Raw genomic sequence first — 19,091 nt, forward strand, 5'->3', positions numbered from 1 at the left:
TCATGCTTTGCTTGCTGCCAGAAATCCCAGTCCTATGTTTCCAAAGAGAAAGTTGAAGAGAACTGTTAACTTCGGCTCCACTCAGTTTGTCCTTTGTACTGGTTTTGTGGCTGTAAATGTCGTTGTCACACTAGGACTTGCTCAGAGGCCCAGCCTTCTGCAGTTCCTGTAAGCATCCTGTGGTGTCATTGGCATTTCCCCTTTGAGAAAACGCATTCCCCAACAGCCCTGGGAAATCCTGATGCCTTGCAATGGAGGTTTGCAAAGCCTCAAAATAACATATCTATATAATTTTTTTAACCATTGAAACTTTTAGTCCCTTTGGGGATAAGAGTTTCCTTCCAATAAAACCATGTTTAGGAAAATAGACCCTTTGGTTTTATTCTTTAAAATTACTTGTAGTGTAGCAATATTGGAAGCTACACTATTTCAGTGCCAAATTAACTCAACTGCCCCTGTTCCTCTGTTATTCACCCGGTTGTTTCAACATGCAGCATTTCAACATATACGGAAGCAAAATAAAAAGTTATTACATCGCAAGATCTAAATTGCAGATTTCTGTATAACATTTTTATTTTTTTTAATACAACCTAGGACATAATGCCCACCTTCCTCCTTTTGGAGTAGCGACTGAAAGGAAAACCAGTGTCTTCTCTTTTCACAGGGTTTCCAAGTACACATCTTCCATGGCTCCCGTGGAGGTGGACAAAGCGGTGGAGATGGCCTTGCGGGCCTGGAGCAGCGCCGTCCCGCTGAACTTTGTTAGAGTCAACACGGGGGAAGCAGATATTATGATATCGTTTGAAACTGGAGGTACCGTGTGACTTCTAGCTTTTGGGCTGCCACTCCAGGGAGCATTGTCCCAGTGCCCGTCCTCCACACTGGATCCTCTGCTCCGGGCTGGGAGAGGGGGCAGAGGGCCTAGCCGTGATCTTCACCTGGACCCCCGACGGTGCCCAGGGAGGCCAGGCCAGCTGCAGAGTGTACGCCCTGTGACAAGCTCTCTCCTGTCTAGCTCCCCTAGGAGACAATTGTACCAAATTCAGTGGACCCTTTGAAAACGTTAACTGCTCTACACCCCTTTCCTTGTTAGCCAGTTGTTTCCCAACTCGAATTCTCACAGAAGGAAACGAACTTGGCAACTATCTGAATGCCGCTTTCCCCCTGCCGTGAGGGGTAGGACTATGCTGCTCCTGCCTGGCCTGCACTGGCCGACTCCCTTGCGCATTGCACGGAGGCCTGCCTGCCACTTGCCTCTCGCTTGCCAGCTGCGCCAGGTCACCTCCCACCCTGGCAAGGATCAGAGGCTTGAACGTTCACCGGGGATTGGCTCAGAGCTCTTTTTGGAAAAACTTACGTAGGAAGGAAAAGCAGTGAGCCAAGAGACCCATAAAATGACTTTCCCCCCCCAACTTCGCAACAGCCACCGTGAGAGTCGCAGCCTCTTCCCCTCCCACAGATGGTAATTCTGAGTGTCCGTGTCATTTCAGGTCGTGATCATAATTTTAATCTGGTATCACCGAAGGAGTGGGAGGGGCAATGCTTGCGCGCTCTGAGAGAGCGAATGTCGAGTGTAGACCCTCTGCGGGTCACCTGGCACTAGGTAGATGTCTCCTCCTGGAAGACCAGTGCCAGCCTGGGGAAGCGGCAGGCAGCAGGGCACATGGCAGTTTCCAGGCTCTGGAGCAAACCGCAGACTCTGCCCTGCTCTGTTTTGTGCTGTCCCTAATCCACGCTGCCCTTGCACTAGGTCCGAGCCTGCAACCTGGTTAACACCCAGTGCACTGAAACCTGAGTCGCGACACATCAGAGCTCTCATTGCAATTCTGAGCAATTGTGACATGTGGCATCTACTCTGACCTTCATCTCATTCTTCCTCCTCCTCTATCACTGCTAACTAAAATATAGACAATAAAAGAAAAACACAAAAAGCTATCCAAACTTAGATTTTTATAAATACCTCTGTGACTTCCCCGAATTTTACAAATGAAAGTATATCAAAATTACAGAGAAATGTTCTCTTTTTTTACACTTTCTTAAATTGTATTATAGACAGCAAGCACACATCTACTTGTTCTAATAGAGTCTCAGCTGCTTCGTATTTTGAAAGCTCATTCTGCCAGCAGGTCACAATCCCTTTGGGGAACAGGCATGTTGTCACCGTCCTTCTATTCTTCCTCTTGCTGGGACCAAGGATCTCAGCATTGTTTATAGTGGGCTGTGTGTCAGTTGACAGACGTCACAATAAAAAAGGGGTATTTAAGTGCTTACTATCTTTGAAGCATGAAGTAACTCTAGTATTCCACAGGCAGCTAGGAACTTATTCTGAAAATGACATGAGAACTTATTCTTTAAAATATATATTAAAAATAAACTTAGGAGTTCATGTTCTTCAGAATGCTCTACGTTCGGAATAATGGGCTCCTCACCACTGTTAGAAGGACTGAAGCCTGCTGGTGTTTTCTCTCCACTTACTCAGATCACGGGGATTCCTATCCATTTGATGGGCCTCGCGGGACTCTAGCCCATGCATTTGCACCTGGAGAAGGCCTGGGAGGAGATACTCATTTCGACAATGCTGAGAAGTGGACTATGGGAACGAATGGTATATATGCACAATTCACCATAACCTGGAAAATATTGTACCTTCTTCCATCATGAAACCTTGAGGTTCAACGTCCCAAGCCACCCTTTAATTAGGGGGGCTGGCTAGGAAAAACAAGTAAGCCAAAAATCTAAAAGGGAACACCATAAGGGAAAAAGCTCCACCCTCAGTTATGCTGTAGGCTTGTCTGATTTGTGTATCATGCATATTGTCTCCAGAACTGGCCAGCCCCTCCTCCACACACACAGCTGTTTTAAGTTATACAGCATCTGCTGATTCTTGCTTGTAGTTGGAAATAGACTCCAGAAATGACCTGAAGGAATCAGTCTTCCCCTGAGAAGTGTGATGAGGATGGGCGTAGGATATCACACAGGTCACCTGCAGTTCCTCAGTGTGGAGTATGTGTGGATAAAAGGGAGTAGCTGGTAGTAGTAGGACAATATCGGGGCATTTGTGGCCTAGATTTATGTTTGACCAAGTAGCACTGCCACTGACAGCTCCCATGCCTTTTTTTTTTTTAATCTGTCCACCACGAATTTCTGACAATGAGCAAAGAGATTGACTTACATTTTCATCCCCCCAACCCCCTCCTAGTCAAGGGTGAAGGAATTGGGTTAGTCAGAAAAGTTAAGTTTCAGAATAATTCACCTATCTTTGAATAAGACAGTCAAGAAAATGCAATGGATTGTAACTGGGGTATAGATTGCTCTGTAAAGACAGGAGCACAAAACAAAAACCCATGTTGATGCTGTCTGTTTCTCTCTTGTATTGTTTAGGTTTCAATTTATTCACAGTGGCGGCTCATGAATTCGGTCATGCTCTGGGCCTGGCCCATTCCACAGATCCAACAGCACTGATGTACCCAACTTATAAGTACCAGAATCCTTACGGATTCCACCTCCCCAAGGATGATGTGAGAGGGATCCAGGCACTGTACGGTATGATTGCAACATTTCTTTGATCACTAACCCTGACAGTGACAGGCATCCAGTCTCCAATTTAGAGACGGTATGTTTTGTCAGTGAAAGATTAAGCTGGAGATGACAGCCTCAACAATGCCTCTTAGTGAAAAGCTTATTTGCCAGCTACCACTACTGCTTCCTTCTTCAGAAGTCTGCAGTGAAAGTTTATGCATTACTCCCAGAGCATGTTGGTATTTTGATATGGGCACACATCTGCCAATCATCAGCTCTCATCTGAGGCACCAAAGTTGCATCCAAAGAAGACCTCTGCCATCTCTATTTCTGCAGAGGAAAGTTGCCACTTCTGTCTACCTTGACAGGCAGGAAAACGTTGAAAACAACTCCGCTTCCCATCAAGTCCCTAGTGGTAGGACTCCAGTGGAGAGCAATTCGCATTAGCTTCCCAGAAGGGCCAGATCCAAACACTTGCTGTTGTAGGTTCTTATGCACTGCAAAGTCCCTGCCACTCTGATGGCCACTGTCACTCATTCAGGAGCCAAAGGGCAGATTTGAACACAGCCATTTTTACACAGGTGAACAAAATGAGAAAACATGGGTTCATGTTACTAGGGAGCAATCCCACCCATCTGTTAATACTTGACCACACGGAACCTCGCCACATTTCTAATCTCACCAATGTCTGGTTTCTGCTCTTCTGCAGAAGCTTGACCACACCTCTGACCCACATCCCACTGTTGGTTCCTGTTGCCTGCTTGGTCTCAAATGATCTCCGATGTTGGCCCTGTGCCTGTCTCCTCCCCTGACCCTCTGGCTACAACAGGCCTCACTAAAGAACAGGGTCTTGCTGGGGGCAGTGGGATGCGCGGGGCAGGCTCAATCTTCTGTACCTAGTGGGAAGTCCTACAAGAGACCAAGTAGGAAACAAGCTCACTGCACGCAGCTTTCCCATGGAGTGGGTCTCCACCAGATGAGCCCTTGAAGAAGTAAATGACTTTAATGAACTTCAATTCCACAAGCATTCACTCCAGCTCTCCTGGATGCCTAAAGAAAGGTTTAAATGTGGTACAGAAAGCCAAGCAGCATATAAAAAGAACAGAGCAGCAACCAAGAAAGTTAAAAGCTCGTTCAGATAAAAGAGTTTCATTACAAAGCATTAGCCAAGGGCAAGACATAATCGGTAGTTCTAATTCAGAACACCTATAGCTATAAGAGGTTAGGTATAATAATAAAATAATAGCAACATTTTGGGGGTACATTTATAGTGAACCATGCACCCTACTAAGTGCTTTATAGGACTATTTTTCGGAATTTTCTAAGATAGGAACTATTATTATCCTTACCATTTTATAGCTGAGGAAACTGAGCCTCAAAAACACTAAATAGTTTGCTTCAAGCCACATAACTCAGCAACTAGGGAAGCCAGGATTCAAGCCCAGGTCTACCTCCCATCAACAGCCTTCTCCTTATGACGCGGCCACATACAAAGTGACAGTGGACAAGCTACCCTGATCTCGACAGCAGAAATTCAGTATGTTCAAATTCCTGGCACCATTCTAACCAAATCACTTTTGATCCTAGGACCTCGGAAACCCTTCCTGGGAAAGCCCACCCTGCCCCACATCCCTCCTCATAAACCCATCCTCCCCGACCTCTGTGATTCCAGCTCTTCCTTTGATGCTGTGACGATGCTGGGGAAGGAACTCCTGTTCTTCAGGGACCGGTAAGCCAAAGCCACTGGTTCTCACCCAGCCCTAGCTCCCCCCTCCAGATGAGCCCCACTCCAGAGGGCCTGTGGTTACCCTGTGTGCAGAGAAGGCAGAAACGGAGTCCTGTGTGGCGGTACAATGGCAGGCAGGGGCTCCAGAATGATGCAGAACTCCAGAATTACTGTTTGTGGAGCAGCTGCTATAGCCTTAGTGCTGTGTTTTCCACATATGTGCAGAGTTTCTTCAAGATTTTTATACTGGAAATTAGAGTCCTCACCTTATAGACAAAGCACCTCAAGGGAGAAAATAAACTTCCCAAGGCAACACCTAAGTGGTAGTACTAACACACAAGTGCATATTTATTTCATATCTGTTTTCTCACTACTGTATCCCTGGTGTAAGCACATGGTGTTCAATAAATATTTGGTGAATGAGTGTTGGCTAGCTGAACAGATGGACAAAGAGGAGGTTGGACGGATGATAAACTAGTGCATGGAAGAGCAAATAAATGAGTTGATGGGTAGATAGACAAGTGGATGGTTCCAAGGTCAGCATTCTTCTAAACTCATCTTTTTCAAGGCCTGCTTTCTTCTCAGCTGTCATTCAGCTGTTAGTACAGGGAGGCCAAATGCCTCGCTCTCCCTACACTCCAGTTTCTCAAGGCTAGCTCCATGACAGTGGTTACAGCAATTACTTCTTTCCATGGAGGAAAAGAGAAACTCATTTGTATTCCTCCCTTTCTTAGAGACAGAATTCAATCTAACCAGAGGAGGTAGAGATAACTCAGGCTTGAGCAGGGGTGACATTACTGATTTTCTTAAACGAAAAGGTATTCATTGAGCCCACATTGGATGCCATGCACTGTTGTGGTGACTGGGGCAATAGAGATGGACACTGCTCCCACTACCCCTCAAAGTTGCATGAGGGAGGAGAATAGTCAACAAAGCATTATAAGAAGTGAGCCCTTATTGGAGCAGTTGGGGCACTTTTACCCCACGCTGAAGGGCCTGGGTTCAGTTCCTGACTCTGGCTCTTGACTCTAACTTCATGCCTATGCAGACCCTGGGTGGCAGTGGTGATGGCTCAAGATATACAGTCCCTGCCACCCACATGAATGGCCTGGATTGCAGTCCTGGCTCCCAGCTCCGGTCCCAAACTTTTGCATTTGACTAAATTAGTTTAAACTCTAGTTCTGGCTCTTACTGATGAGGCAGCTATCTTGACAGACCTTGGGATTACATGTTACCACACAGTAAATGTCAGAATAAATGCCAATGTGTGTCTTTACAAGTAGGAATTTTTTTTAAAAAATTGACAGTCATAAGACATAAAAAAAGACACAACTTGAAGAATTTGGAGATTCCAAATTATTCTTTTTTATATTTACTTTTTATGGATGATTTTTTAAGACTTGCTAATGATTGATATTATTTTTACTATTACTGTCAACTTAAAATAACAACAGAAAAAAAAGAGCTCTCTTAAAGAGACAATGAATTTATTGAGGACTGAACCAGGGACTACAGTCCATGGTACATGTGCAGTGACCAACCACAGAGGCATGTAAGGCGCTTTGGTGCAGGAGAAGCCTTAAGGGCAACAAGGGAGAGTTCATAGGGGCCGTCCTGAAACAGTGTTCACCACAGAGGCTCACTGCATCTGCTGGCTGTACGCACTGATAGCCCTGGTTGTCGCCACAGAGGTATCTTCATGGAAGCAGCTTAACCGTGACAGGGTTCCTGTAAAGGCTCTCAGAACAGGCCTATGTACACAAGCTTCAGAGAAATCTGTAATCGTCTGATCTCAGATATTCAAGCATGAGAGCCTTTGTTCATGACCTTTCAGTGCCGCTTTGGTTTTGGTCTGACATAAGCAACATTATGTTCGTATCAGCAGCATTCATATTAGCAGAAAAAAAAAAGAAGAAGAAGAAAAACAGGATTGTTTTGTGGGCAATGACTCAAGAGTGGAAGGCAAGGTGCAGACCAGGAGGTGCCTAGAATACAGCACTGAGTAACTTCAGCTTCCAGTATCAAGGTGAACACTGCCCAGACATGGAAGTATCATGCAATTCTCCTGAAGGGATTAAAAATGCAGAAAGTAGTGAGATGTGGCCTTTGTGTAGAGTGCACCCTATTCTTTTGGTAAATATCAGGGTTAAAATAGGGACAAAGGAGACACTGAAACAAAGATCATACAGCATTTTATTTCATTATAATTCTTTTGCTAAAAGGACAAAACATTTTTTGAAAGTTCTGTGTCTCTCAAGCTCTAAACACTCAGCAATTACAAGGGTCGTTTGAGGACGATCCATCTTTCGTTCACAGCTGTACAAACTGAGGGTAGCAACAACAGAAAGGAGGCACAGGTGCAGGCCATCCATAAACTGACCATTAGGAGCTAGCTGACTACCACGTATTTCCTTAATCATCATTTTCTCTACTTTCCCCAATCAGATTTGGTGCATGATGAGGGAGTGCTTTTAAAAAAACACTGGAAACTGAAATGAAAAGATAAGCTTTTTATAGTGCCTTGGATTTTAATCAATGTGTGGTTTTTCCATAATAAGTCCTTCCATGAACATTTTAATCTATTATATGGTAGGCAAGTAAATTCAAAGAACTCTTCCATGAGCCCTTCCTAGCCCTAGATCTACAACTATCTATCTGTCTTCTTCCCTGCCAAATGGGATTGAAGGATAATTACAGGGCTTGAAGGTGTTCAGTACTGATTATGGTAAGCCTTTCATTATCAAATCCTTATGATACCCCTATGAGCTATAAATTATTTTTTCCAGGACATGAAAAAGATAAGCACCTTGTTTGAGAGCACAGAGCTAGAATAGGATCCGAACCCACACTATCATACCCCAGAGCCCATGCTCCTACATGTCTTGCTCTCTTACTTTCTAAAGTGCCCTCCAGAGCTAGAATTCCATGACTCTGCAGTTCCAACCCCCTCCCCGCCCCGCCACTAAAGCCCCAACATGCTTGCCTTGCCAAATTTAGTCAAAGAACAAAGAATTCTTTCAAGCCATAATTATAATGCCAACCAGGGGGCCAATGAAGATTAAAGAGTTCCTAGTCTACTTTCTCCCACTCACCAGCCTGGAATTCCCCCCTCACTGACAATAATCTGTCGATGGGACATTCCCTGCTATGGATGTAATAGCACTATGGTTTGTTTCCAAAGCAAGTTGGGATGTAGTGCCTTTTATAATCCCAGAAGACGCAGCATTAGATATTCTCCACTGTGTGTTATATATTCAAATGCTCTGTTTGGAGAGAAGTCACCTTCAGATACTGTAAGTTAACAGCAAAGGAAGTTTGATAATAACTGGAAGAGGTGGCAGAGTCAAAAGAGTATTTCAAAAATGAAAAATGTCCTACTCTCAAGACATGAAAAGGAACCACTAGAGGAAAAGAAAGGCAAGGTGCTGCCGCAAGAAGTGACAGTGAAATCAGACACCTCTGCTCTTACCTGGCATGTCTGAAATCAGCACTTCCAGAATTCTACAGGCTTAAGGAAAATCTCAATCTCTCTTTGTCTCCCTCTCTCTCTCTCTCGGGCTGAATCTTTTCTGCCCATAAGCCTGCATCATTGAAAATCAGCAAATGGCATTGTATTCCCCTAGACTGGTTTGCTCTGATGTGTGACGTATCCGAACACAGAGGCAGAGGATGGACTATGATTCCTGACTCACTGTAATTTCTTCTGAACTCTCTCTTTCCAAGGAGAAGGGGTCCCTCTCTGATCTCACAGTGGAAGATTTATGAATATGCATCAGCATTGCTCTTGGGATGGATGCAAGTATTCTCAATTGTGAGACGCACTGCTCAGCTTTGACTGTGTTTAACCCACACCACTGTACATACAACAGGTTCTTAATTTAACAAGCTTAATTTAACGGGTTCTTTATTTTAATGGTGGATTTTTTGACCTCTGAATCAGCCCTGGTTGATGAACCCCACAAAACTAAAGATTTGTCAGCCAGTGGTGCAATAGCTCGTACTTGACGTTTTCCAGTGAACTAAATTTAGAAGAAAATTTCACTATATCAATAAGCTCTGCATTTAAATTTTGCATATCATCTACTAGTAAATTTATAGCATGAAAACATGTCTTTGGAAGATGTCTACAAAGAGTTGTCAGAGTTGATAAGGCACCTGCATATATATTGCTTCATTTGATCCTTTGAAGTATTTGTGCAGGTGTTATTCTCACTCTTACCTGAAATAGAGAAACAAGTCTCAGAACAATAAGTGATTCATGGAGTCACACAGCCAGTAACAAAACAGGGCTTCAAACATCCCTTGTTTCTTTCCAAGGGATGCATTGACTAACTGCAGGGTGCACGCAACAATTAGATTAAGATCATCAAAAAAAAAATTTTTTTTTTTGAAACAAGGGCAGGTTGCTTAGCACAAAAGCTGCGACCACTTGGGCCAACTACATCCTGTAGCAGTGTCTGAATTCAAGTCCGAGCTCCAGCCCCAATTCCAGCTTCCCACTGATGGGTAAGCTGGGTGACAGCACCGAAGTTTCATGCGGTTCAGAAACTGCCATCTATGACAGACCATGATAGAATTCTCCATTTCCCATGCAATGGGGGAGTAGACCAGTTGGGGGGAGCTCTCCATCTATCTGTGTGTCTGCCTGTGTGTGTGTGTGTGTGTGTGTGTGTGTGTATCTGTCACTCAAATAAATAAAATTGTAGAAATTGAGAAAATTAGAAGGCCAGAAGGACACCTCTTTCCAAATGTAGAAAACAAGGTAATAGAGAAAATCTTAGTCTATCGTATCTGGGGTTGAGAGAATAGAAAATAAAGTTGTCCATGTGGTTCATGTGAATTAGCTTCATTTTTCACCAAACAAGTGAAAGCTCCTCCTAAAAAGGGGATGCTTAGGTAGCTTAGGTAGGTGGGAAGCGAAGATGAATGCATGTAACAAAGAAGAACAAAGATTCGAAATGATGGATCAGGTTCCTAGATGCATTAAGTATGATGCTAAGCCCTCAGATAAAAGATGAATAGTACATTTTTTTCCTGTAATTCTATCCCTGAGAAATGCCTGGTGAATGTTGTAAGTAATCTAGTCTCAAATATGATGAATTGGTTGTGTTCACTAGGAAAAAGAAATGAAAATGTCAGAGAACATGCAATTTGGTGGTGAAATAGAGGAACATTCTAGGCAAACCCTGTGGTGCCTATTTACTTAGTCAACAAATATTTACTGAGCCCTGATCATATGCCAGGCACAGGATTAAGTTACTGACTACACAAAGATAAATAGTGCAGCTAAATGTGTAATCAGCAGGTCTATAAATCAATAAACTCCATGTTTTGTCTTCTTTAACAAGGATCAGAGTATGAACTATTCATATCATGTTTGTCGATTTTCATTGCCAAGTTTCAATATATCCTATAGCTGTACTTTTCCAACAGACACATAGATTTCAGGAGTCAGGGTGGAATTTATAGTTTAAATCTATTTACAAATATGTCAGGAGGAATTTTCTTTCCTTTTGGTCCAGTTAAATTCATTCGTGACCATAATCTATAGCTCAAAGTTTTCAGATCCTCTGGGTAGTCATTTGTTGTTTGATTACCTATCAGACATATTTTTTCTTCATTAGTTTATGGAAAGTATTAAACTACAGATTCCTTTTGCAGGTTGTGGTAATTTACATAAGTAATGATAGCATTTATGTCAATTTTATATGAGCTTTGTATATATCATAATATGTCACAGTGATGTGTAAACCAAGGTTTCTGAGCTTTGGCGTAGCTGATACTGTGAGGCAGGTCAATCTTTGTTGTGTAGAGCTGTCCTTTGCACTGTAGGCTGTTTCCTGGCAGCCCTGACCTCTACCCAATAGCTGCCCCCAGCCTGGACAAAAGTCACCAAGGACACAGAATCACACTTGATTTAGAATCACCACACTATTTCAGTTTAGGCCACACAACACCCACAGTGTCCTAAACCAAGTTGGGTTTAGTAAGAAATGTAAGATTCTAACAACTGTGACAAGTTGAAAAGCATGTTTTTCTGTTGCCTTTCCTTTTACCCTCTGCACTTCACTAACTTTATGTTGAGTCATTTGGGATGTCTGTATCCCACAATTTCACAAAGATAAAGTTCTATTTTGCTTGAAATCACTTGTTGATTTTTAAATGAGAAATGAAAGGCAAAATATCTCAGCTTTAACGTCCCCAAGGAGAAAACAATTGGTAGTCAACAATACCTCTTTAGAAATATAATTCAGAAAGAGTCAATGGGAGGATGTGTCTGCTCCTCCACCATCTTCCCCACATCTTCACCCCAGTCGGGCACACTTCATCCTGACATGCATACGTTTAGTCCCAGCCCAGCCACCTGACCCGAGTCAGCATTCCAAAGCTGGCAGTACTTTGAATTAATTGGAAAACACCAGCGTTTCCAGTTTCTTCCCAGGTTCCCAGTAAGTCCAAGAGCTAATTGCTGGACTCGTATAGATACCCAGAACTGTATCTGTGGTGAGGTGAAGAAAAGAAAAAAGGAGAAAGTAGTGCTTTGTGCTTTCAGAAAAGGGTCAGTCTAATGAGATAAAGGGTCGAATTGTAAACAGTGAAAAGCCAGGAATCACAAGGCTGAGAATGAGCAGGTGGTTGGGGTAGGTGTGTGATAATAATCAGGAAAGCTGAGTCCGATCTAGCCTCTGCCTACCCTTAATCAGCAACTGACCTTTGGCCCTTCTGCCTTTTGGATCTCAGAATTTCATCTATTAGGATATCTGTTGTAAATAAATCTATGAAGTATTGGGCCAAGGTTAAAATACTGTTGTTCCCTAAGTGAAGGCTTATCTACAGTGCATGTGCAATTAGTGGATAAATGAAGCCTAAGAAAATAATATTTTTAAAGAGATAGCATCTATTCGCATAGCATTTTATATTTTATAGGCACTTTGATTTGCTTTCTCTCATTCATCATCATCATGATCTCATAATATTGGCCAAGGAACCATTACACCCATTGAAGAGACGATAAAACTAAGGCTTAGAGATGTTGGCCAAAAGGAAAGTTAAAACTCCAGCTTACAGCTTGTGAAACAATGAGATGTGCTTTTTCTTCTGCATTGGCATGCTTATTAGAAAATGTGAACAAGTATTTCTCTCTGCTCAATGTATCTCCCAAGGCTTTGTGAGATTATTTTGTAGTATAATTACTCACTTACCAGTCTCTACTACTAGACTGTAAACAACTTGAGCACAGGGCCTGGGGCTTGTACAGTGTTTTAGCCTCGATTCTAGCACAGTAGCTGGTGATAGATGCTCCATAAATAAGTGCTACCTTAACTGAAACTTAGTGAAACTCTGCGTGACATTTGGGAAGTTCCTAAACCACATGGAAAGTTACTTGTCAAAATTTTCTCTTTTTTCCTGTCTAAAAATAATCTTATACATTGATTTTGGAAATTTAAGTAAGCAAACACAAACTGCTTGTGTTCCAGAAAAATTATTTTCATCTCCAAAATGCAAAATGGACCACATTTACACTGGAAGTTTCAATTCAGCATGTACTGCCACAATTTTGTGAAAAAATACTATTGGGAAAGTGGATGCATAAGTTGTTAAACCTGCAAGTAATATGGGTGTGCTAGACTTTCTAGTAATTAGTTGCAGAGTAAAAGATACAAAAATGTAAGCAACACCATAGTTTATGAATATTAATGTTTTCTATATTTCTACAAGGAATAATTAGCATCTTCCAACTACAAACTTTTGGTTCATTTGTATAATAATGTTCTTCTTCTGGATCACATTTATCTTTTTAATATTTGACTTTTATTGGAATAGGAAAGAGAAATGTATATCAAGCGATATTTACAGTAAGTTGCTACATAGTAAAAATATATGAATTGCTTATTGTTATTTCTTTCATGTTTTGAACATCCTGAACTAACTGAAAGAAAAGAGATTACAAAGATGCTAAGGCAATGAAGAGAGAGAAGAAAGTATTTGCTAAGATTAAAAACAACTGTGTTTTTTAAAAACAAGGCAAAAGGCAAAGGGCAGTTGGGCAAAGACCCCTGAAGTGTGGTCTGCTGTTCATTACCATCCAAGTGCAATTTAAAATCCGAATCAGTCTTTGTTCTTGATTTCTTTTGGAACACCCCCGTAGCATCTTCTGGCGACGGCAGCTTCACTTGCCAGCAGGTGTTCAGCCCAGCACTATCACCAGCTCCTTCCCCCAGCTCATGTCCAATGTGGATGCAGCGTATGAAGTGGCTGAGAGAGGCACTGCTTATTTCTTCAAAGGTACCTTACAGATCCCTCAAATAATTGGCAGGGGCACATGATCATCTCTTTAGAAAATTCTAGAACTGACAGCATTTGGTGATTGTGGGGCATGTTTTAAGAGTTGCTTGTCCTCAGACTTGGTACTCCACCATGTCATAGCAATGATAGGAGTGGCATTGCTGTCTAACTATTTTTCAGAAGCAAACCTGTTAGTCTAGTGAGACACAATGCTAGGTGACCATACCCACAGAGCAGGAAAACTGTTCCCTGTCACCTAGGAGCTCTGCCCAGAGTGACTCCAATGAGAGTCTTTACCTGACAATAGCCAACATGGAACCTCCCATGATGAAAACAGTGTCCTAACTATTATGTCATATCCAGAAACAGTCAAGGAATGGGGGGTGTTTGGGACATCAGGAAGGGGACATGTACAATCCCAGCCTTTGGCTGCAGCCCTTCACTGGCTGAAAGACTTTAGAAAGTTAACTAATTATTCCAAGTCTCTGTTTCCTTCTTGCAGAAAAGTCATAAGAATATCAACTTTGAAGCTATATCCAGCAATGACTAACAAATAAAGTTACCCAATAAGTGACAGTTGTCATTTGGGCCTATATTTTTCTGATGCTAAAAGACAAGATTGGAAGACAGGTGCCAACTTAGATAAGAATCATAGCATTTGCATAGCATTACCGCTTCTTGCTCATAGATATATGAAAATGGAACAAGATTACAAATAAAAAATGACATTGAAAATTTTGTGTCAAAATAGACCTATTGTATCAATATTTTCACTTTCTTAAGACATAACTAGAGATTTTTGCCATCAATAAAAATTGAAAATTTTACTAAATTGAATATTTGCAGCCCTCTATCTTCTACTGACTAGATCATGGCCAGTAGTCCATGAATGAACCCCATTTATAATCCTTCATAACAATCTTCTACAGTGAGAAGCATCACTAGGAAATACAGAGTTTTGGTAAACTTCAATTTCTACTTTCAGGTCCCCACTACTGGGTAACAAGAGGATTCCAAATGCAAGGTTCTCCTCGAACTATTTATGACTTTGGCTTCCCAAGGTATGTGCAGCGAATAGATGCTGCTGTCTACCTCAAGGAGCCTCAGAAGACGCTTTTCTTTGTGGGAGATGAATACTACAGGTATGATTTTCTTCATTTGATTCTCTAGATGAATTAATTCATGGGGCAAGGGAAAAATATCTTTTTGTGGAGTAGAAACCAAGGTGAGATTGCAGTAAGCCAGTGGATTCACAATGGCTATTTACAGATGGTTAATTATTTTCAAGATATGGAACTATTCAAGTGATAAGTGAACACTCATTCAATAATTCCATTGCTTGATCTCTAGCATATCAAAATTTTGATCTCTTCATGCACTCATTAAGTGAATCCCCATCCTCACATACCTAATGACCGCATGGAAATGCCTGGGGAAGGAAGGTATGTGAGCATAAAACGCATTCTAGAGCACACTGTGCTTTGGGACAAAAGAAGATGGTTATGATTCTGGAACTCTTGGAAGGAAAGTTCCACCAAAAACAAGTGGTCATCGTGCTACATCCTGTTATCTAGTTAAGAGCATGATAATTCTTCTTATCGAATGAAACTATATATAATTCTCATGCCATGGCTGGTTTTTACACTAATTTTTATAAATTATTTATTTATTTGAGAGACTGAGAGGCACAGATACGGAAAGATGGAGTGCATGCTCTCATCAGTTAATTCATCCCCCAAATGTTCTCAGTAGCCAGGGCTGGGTCAGACTGAAGCTGTGAGGCAGAAACTCAATCCAATTCTCCCACAAGTGTGGAAAAAATCTGAGTATTTGAGCCTCCCAGAGTGGAGAGCCCTGACATTATATACAAATCATTGGTTTTTTTTTTTTATCAAAGCATGCAAGGAGATTCTCCGTCGACAACACTGTGATGCACACTGGATTAAACACTCAGGAATCAGAAAATGACCCTGACCTATAGCTTAGAAGTTCAGACAGAGCTATTGTATAAGCCTTATTGACAAGCTCCCTGAATTGACAATTTTTTGTGCTTTGCAGAGCCTAATATGTATGGCATTCTAGTGTCATGTGAAGCTCTGTTAGTTTTAAAAGTCACATTCAGCTGCTAATGACAGAGATCCCAAAATAGTTGTCACACACTTAAAGATTTTGTCATTTTCATGTATATAGAGTCTGAAGTTTAACAAATTGAGTCAGTACAGTGGGTCTGTCGGTCAATGACAACCCACATTCCTCTTAATATTACACTACCATTCTTACCACCTGGCTTCCGTTCTCCTGGTTGCCACATGATTTGAGGCAGCCCGGGAAGCTTTAGTCACTATATCCCTAGTTGAGAAGGAAGAAGCTGGTAGAAAAAATTTGAATGAGACAGGTAAAGCTCTAGAGGAAGTGCACTGCCACGCTGAGAAATATCAGAGGCCACAACCCGCGGTGATTGCCTTAGCTCACCATGCACCTGTCAGGACATTAGGTCCTTCCTCTTTGTGTCACTTCTCAAGTTCTTCCTTAGACCTCATGTTAGTTCACAAATGAATTAAGTGCCAAGAGAAAAAAAAAGTTTTTATATATTCATCCTAAGCAAAGTTGAGGTAGACGTAGTACATACTTTATATTGTTGCAGGAGTAGATGCGAAAAATTATGAAATGCTTTTCATATCATCATGCTTTTCATGTTGAGTGCTATTTGTGCCTTCAGTGAGTCTCTCCAGTTGAGAATAAATACACAGAAAAGCATTCAACAAAACCCCAAGTGCCTAAAGTGCCATAATAAAAGATCGCACTGGGATCATTGGAGCAAAACAGAGAAAAAATGGCCCATTCTAGCAGAGGTTCCAGGAAAGAATCCTTAGAGGAAGTGATATCTGAGCTCCACTTTGAAGATTACAGAGAAGTTTCCCAGACGAGAGTGGGGTGAGGGCGGGTGGCTTCCAGGCACAGAGAACAGTTACAGCAAAGGCACTCATGCACAAAATAGCCTGTGACTGTGAGGAAGACCTCAGGTAAGTCAGCCTGACTAGAGTGTGGGCTGAAATGAGAAACACGGCCTGAGAAAAGCAGGGCACGGGCCATGGAGGTCAGTGCCTTTCCAGCTAGCCCAGAGCTTATTCTGCAAGGAAAAAGTCAGGTCAAAGATTCTTAAATGAGGGAATCACTCAGAAGGTTTGCATTGTAATGTACCTTTGGCAGCAATGTAGCTGGGTTAGAAGGACAGAAGAGAAACCAGCTCCTCTAGTTAATTCCAGATGCAACATAAGGTATAGTCAAAGCTCTCCAAGGACTCTCATCCAGACTCAGAGCTAGCAGATACATGCATATAGAGAAAGAGAGATCAGAGAAGAAGGAGCAACAGACATTCACCAACAAACCCAAAACTGTGAAAAAATGTTTGCAGACTTTTCTTACAAGAAATATTAAAGGAAATTCATTAGGCCAAAAGCAAGTGACTCCAGACAGAAATCTAAACTCATTACAAAACAGCACGTTACTCGTAAGTTTAATTCCATAATTAAACTTAGTGTACGTACTTATTTCTTCTTTTCTTAGCTGGCTTAAAACTGAATTGTGCAATGCAGTTTATAAATAATCCTGTTGTAGGGTCAATAATATTTTCTTTAAGAAGTGACATAAGAGCTAGGAATTATTTAATCAAATAAAGCAGTTTGAAATGGGGGGACAAAGAAAATCTGTTTGCATTCAAGTTTCAGATCCACTCTTTTTTTAAATGCCAACTCTTTTAAAATATTTATTTATTTTTAATTGGAAAGTCAGATTTACAGAGAGAAGGTGAAACAGAGAGAAAGATCTTCCATCTACTGGTTCACTCCCTAAGCAGCCACAATGGCTGGAGCTGAGACAATCCGAAGCCAGGAGCTAGGAGCTTCTTCCCAGTCTCCCACAAGGGTTCTGAGTCCCAAGGGTTTGGGCCATCCTCAACTGCTTTCTGGGGCCACAAATAGGGAGCTGGAAGGAAAGTGGAGCAGCCAGGATACAACTGTTGCTGGGATTAGAACCAGTACCCATATGGGATCCTGGTGGATGCAAGAAAAGAGCTTTAGGGGCCCAGCGCGGTGGCCTGGCAGCTGAAGTCCTCGCCTTGAATGCGGCAGGATCCCATATGGGCACCGGTTCTAATCCCAGCAGCTCTGCTTACCATCCTGCTCCCTACTTGTGGCCTGAGAGGCAGTCAAGGACAGCCCAGAGCCTTAGGATCCTGCACCCGAGCGGGAAACCTGAAAGAAGTTCCTGGCTCCTGACTTCAGATCGGCACAGCTCCAGCCTTTAAAGCTTCCTCTCTTTCTCTTCTCCTCTCTGTATATTTGACTTTGCAATAAAAATAAAATAATTTTTTTTTAAAAAAGGACTTTAACCACTAGGCTATTGTGCTAGGCCCGGATCCACTCCAAGTTATTATTAATGGCTACCCTGGAAAGCAGCAGGCGTGGATCAAGTGACTAGACAGTTGCCATCCATGTAGAGACCTGGATTGCTTTTCTACCTCCTTTTAGGCCTGGGCCAAGAACACCTCTCTCCCTCTCTACCTCTTTCTGTGTTTCTCAAATAATTTTTTTTATATAAAACACTTAGAAATAACATTAACCAAAACCATGAAAAACTTACAGTCTTAAAATCATGAAACACCATGCTTACAAATTAAATAAGATCTAAGTGAAAAGATTATCCATTTCATGGATCCATGTTCATGGATTGAAAGCCTCCATGTTTTAAGAATGAAACAGTCCCGTAATTGAGCTAGAGATTTCAACACAGAACCTACCAATTGTTACTGGCTCCTTAGTAGAAACTGACAAGTTGATCTTAAAACTTATGTGGAAATTCACACAAAATAACCAAATTGGAAGACGCATAGTTCCTAATTTCAAATGTTACTCCAAAGAAACAGTAATCAAAACCATGTAATATTGGCATAAGCATATACATATAAATCAATGGAATAAAATGTAGAGTCCAAAAATAAACCAATGTATCTACAGTTAATTTTTAGCAAGTTGCTAAGGCTATTCAGTAATGAAAGCAAAAAGTCTTCATCAAATTATGCTAGGACATGCATAGCCATATATGGAACCATGGAGTTTGACCTCTCCTTCATAATATACAAAACAAATCAACATCTAGCATCCTCAATATAAGAGCTCAAGCTATGAAACTTTCAGAGGAAAATATAGAGAATTCTCATAACAATATATTTAGCAATGTATGCTTCAATGTGACACCAAAAGCATATTAGATAAATTGGACTTCACCAAACATAAAATTTTTTCATAACCAAAGAACTTAATCAAAAAAAAGAAGATAACCCAAAGAATGGGAAAAAAAAATATTTGTAAATCATATAGCTGGCAGAAGACTTGCATGTGGAATAAATAAGATTTTTAACTCAGTTTATCAAAAGACAATTAGCCCAGGCAAAATAAGGGCAAAATCCCTGAATAGATACTTCTCCAAAGGAGATTAAATCAAATGGCCAATAAGCACAAGAAGAGATGATGAACATAAACATCAAGATTAAAACTCCAAT

General features: G+C 41.5%; 1 protein-coding gene across 1 annotated transcript in view; it reads left to right on the plus strand.

The window, feature by feature from the left end:
* Positions 1 to 19,091, plus strand: part of MMP20 (matrix metallopeptidase 20) — a 34,406-nt gene that overhangs the window by 9,954 nt on the left and 5,361 nt on the right. Inside the window, exons 3-8 of the mRNA XM_058662532.1 lie at positions 665 to 813; positions 2,480 to 2,605; positions 3,382 to 3,543; positions 5,107 to 5,248; positions 13,395 to 13,531; positions 14,517 to 14,673. Coding sequence (XP_058518515.1) covers positions 665 to 813; positions 2,480 to 2,605; positions 3,382 to 3,543; positions 5,107 to 5,248; positions 13,395 to 13,531; positions 14,517 to 14,673 — 873 coding nt within the window. The remainder of the gene's footprint in view (positions 1 to 664; positions 814 to 2,479; positions 2,606 to 3,381; positions 3,544 to 5,106; positions 5,249 to 13,394; positions 13,532 to 14,516; positions 14,674 to 19,091) is intronic.

The sequence above is a fragment of the Ochotona princeps genome, chromosome 4 (genome assembly GCF_030435755.1).
Source record: "Ochotona princeps isolate mOchPri1 chromosome 4, mOchPri1.hap1, whole genome shotgun sequence".
Lineage (NCBI taxonomy): Eukaryota > Metazoa > Chordata > Mammalia > Lagomorpha > Ochotonidae > Ochotona > Ochotona princeps.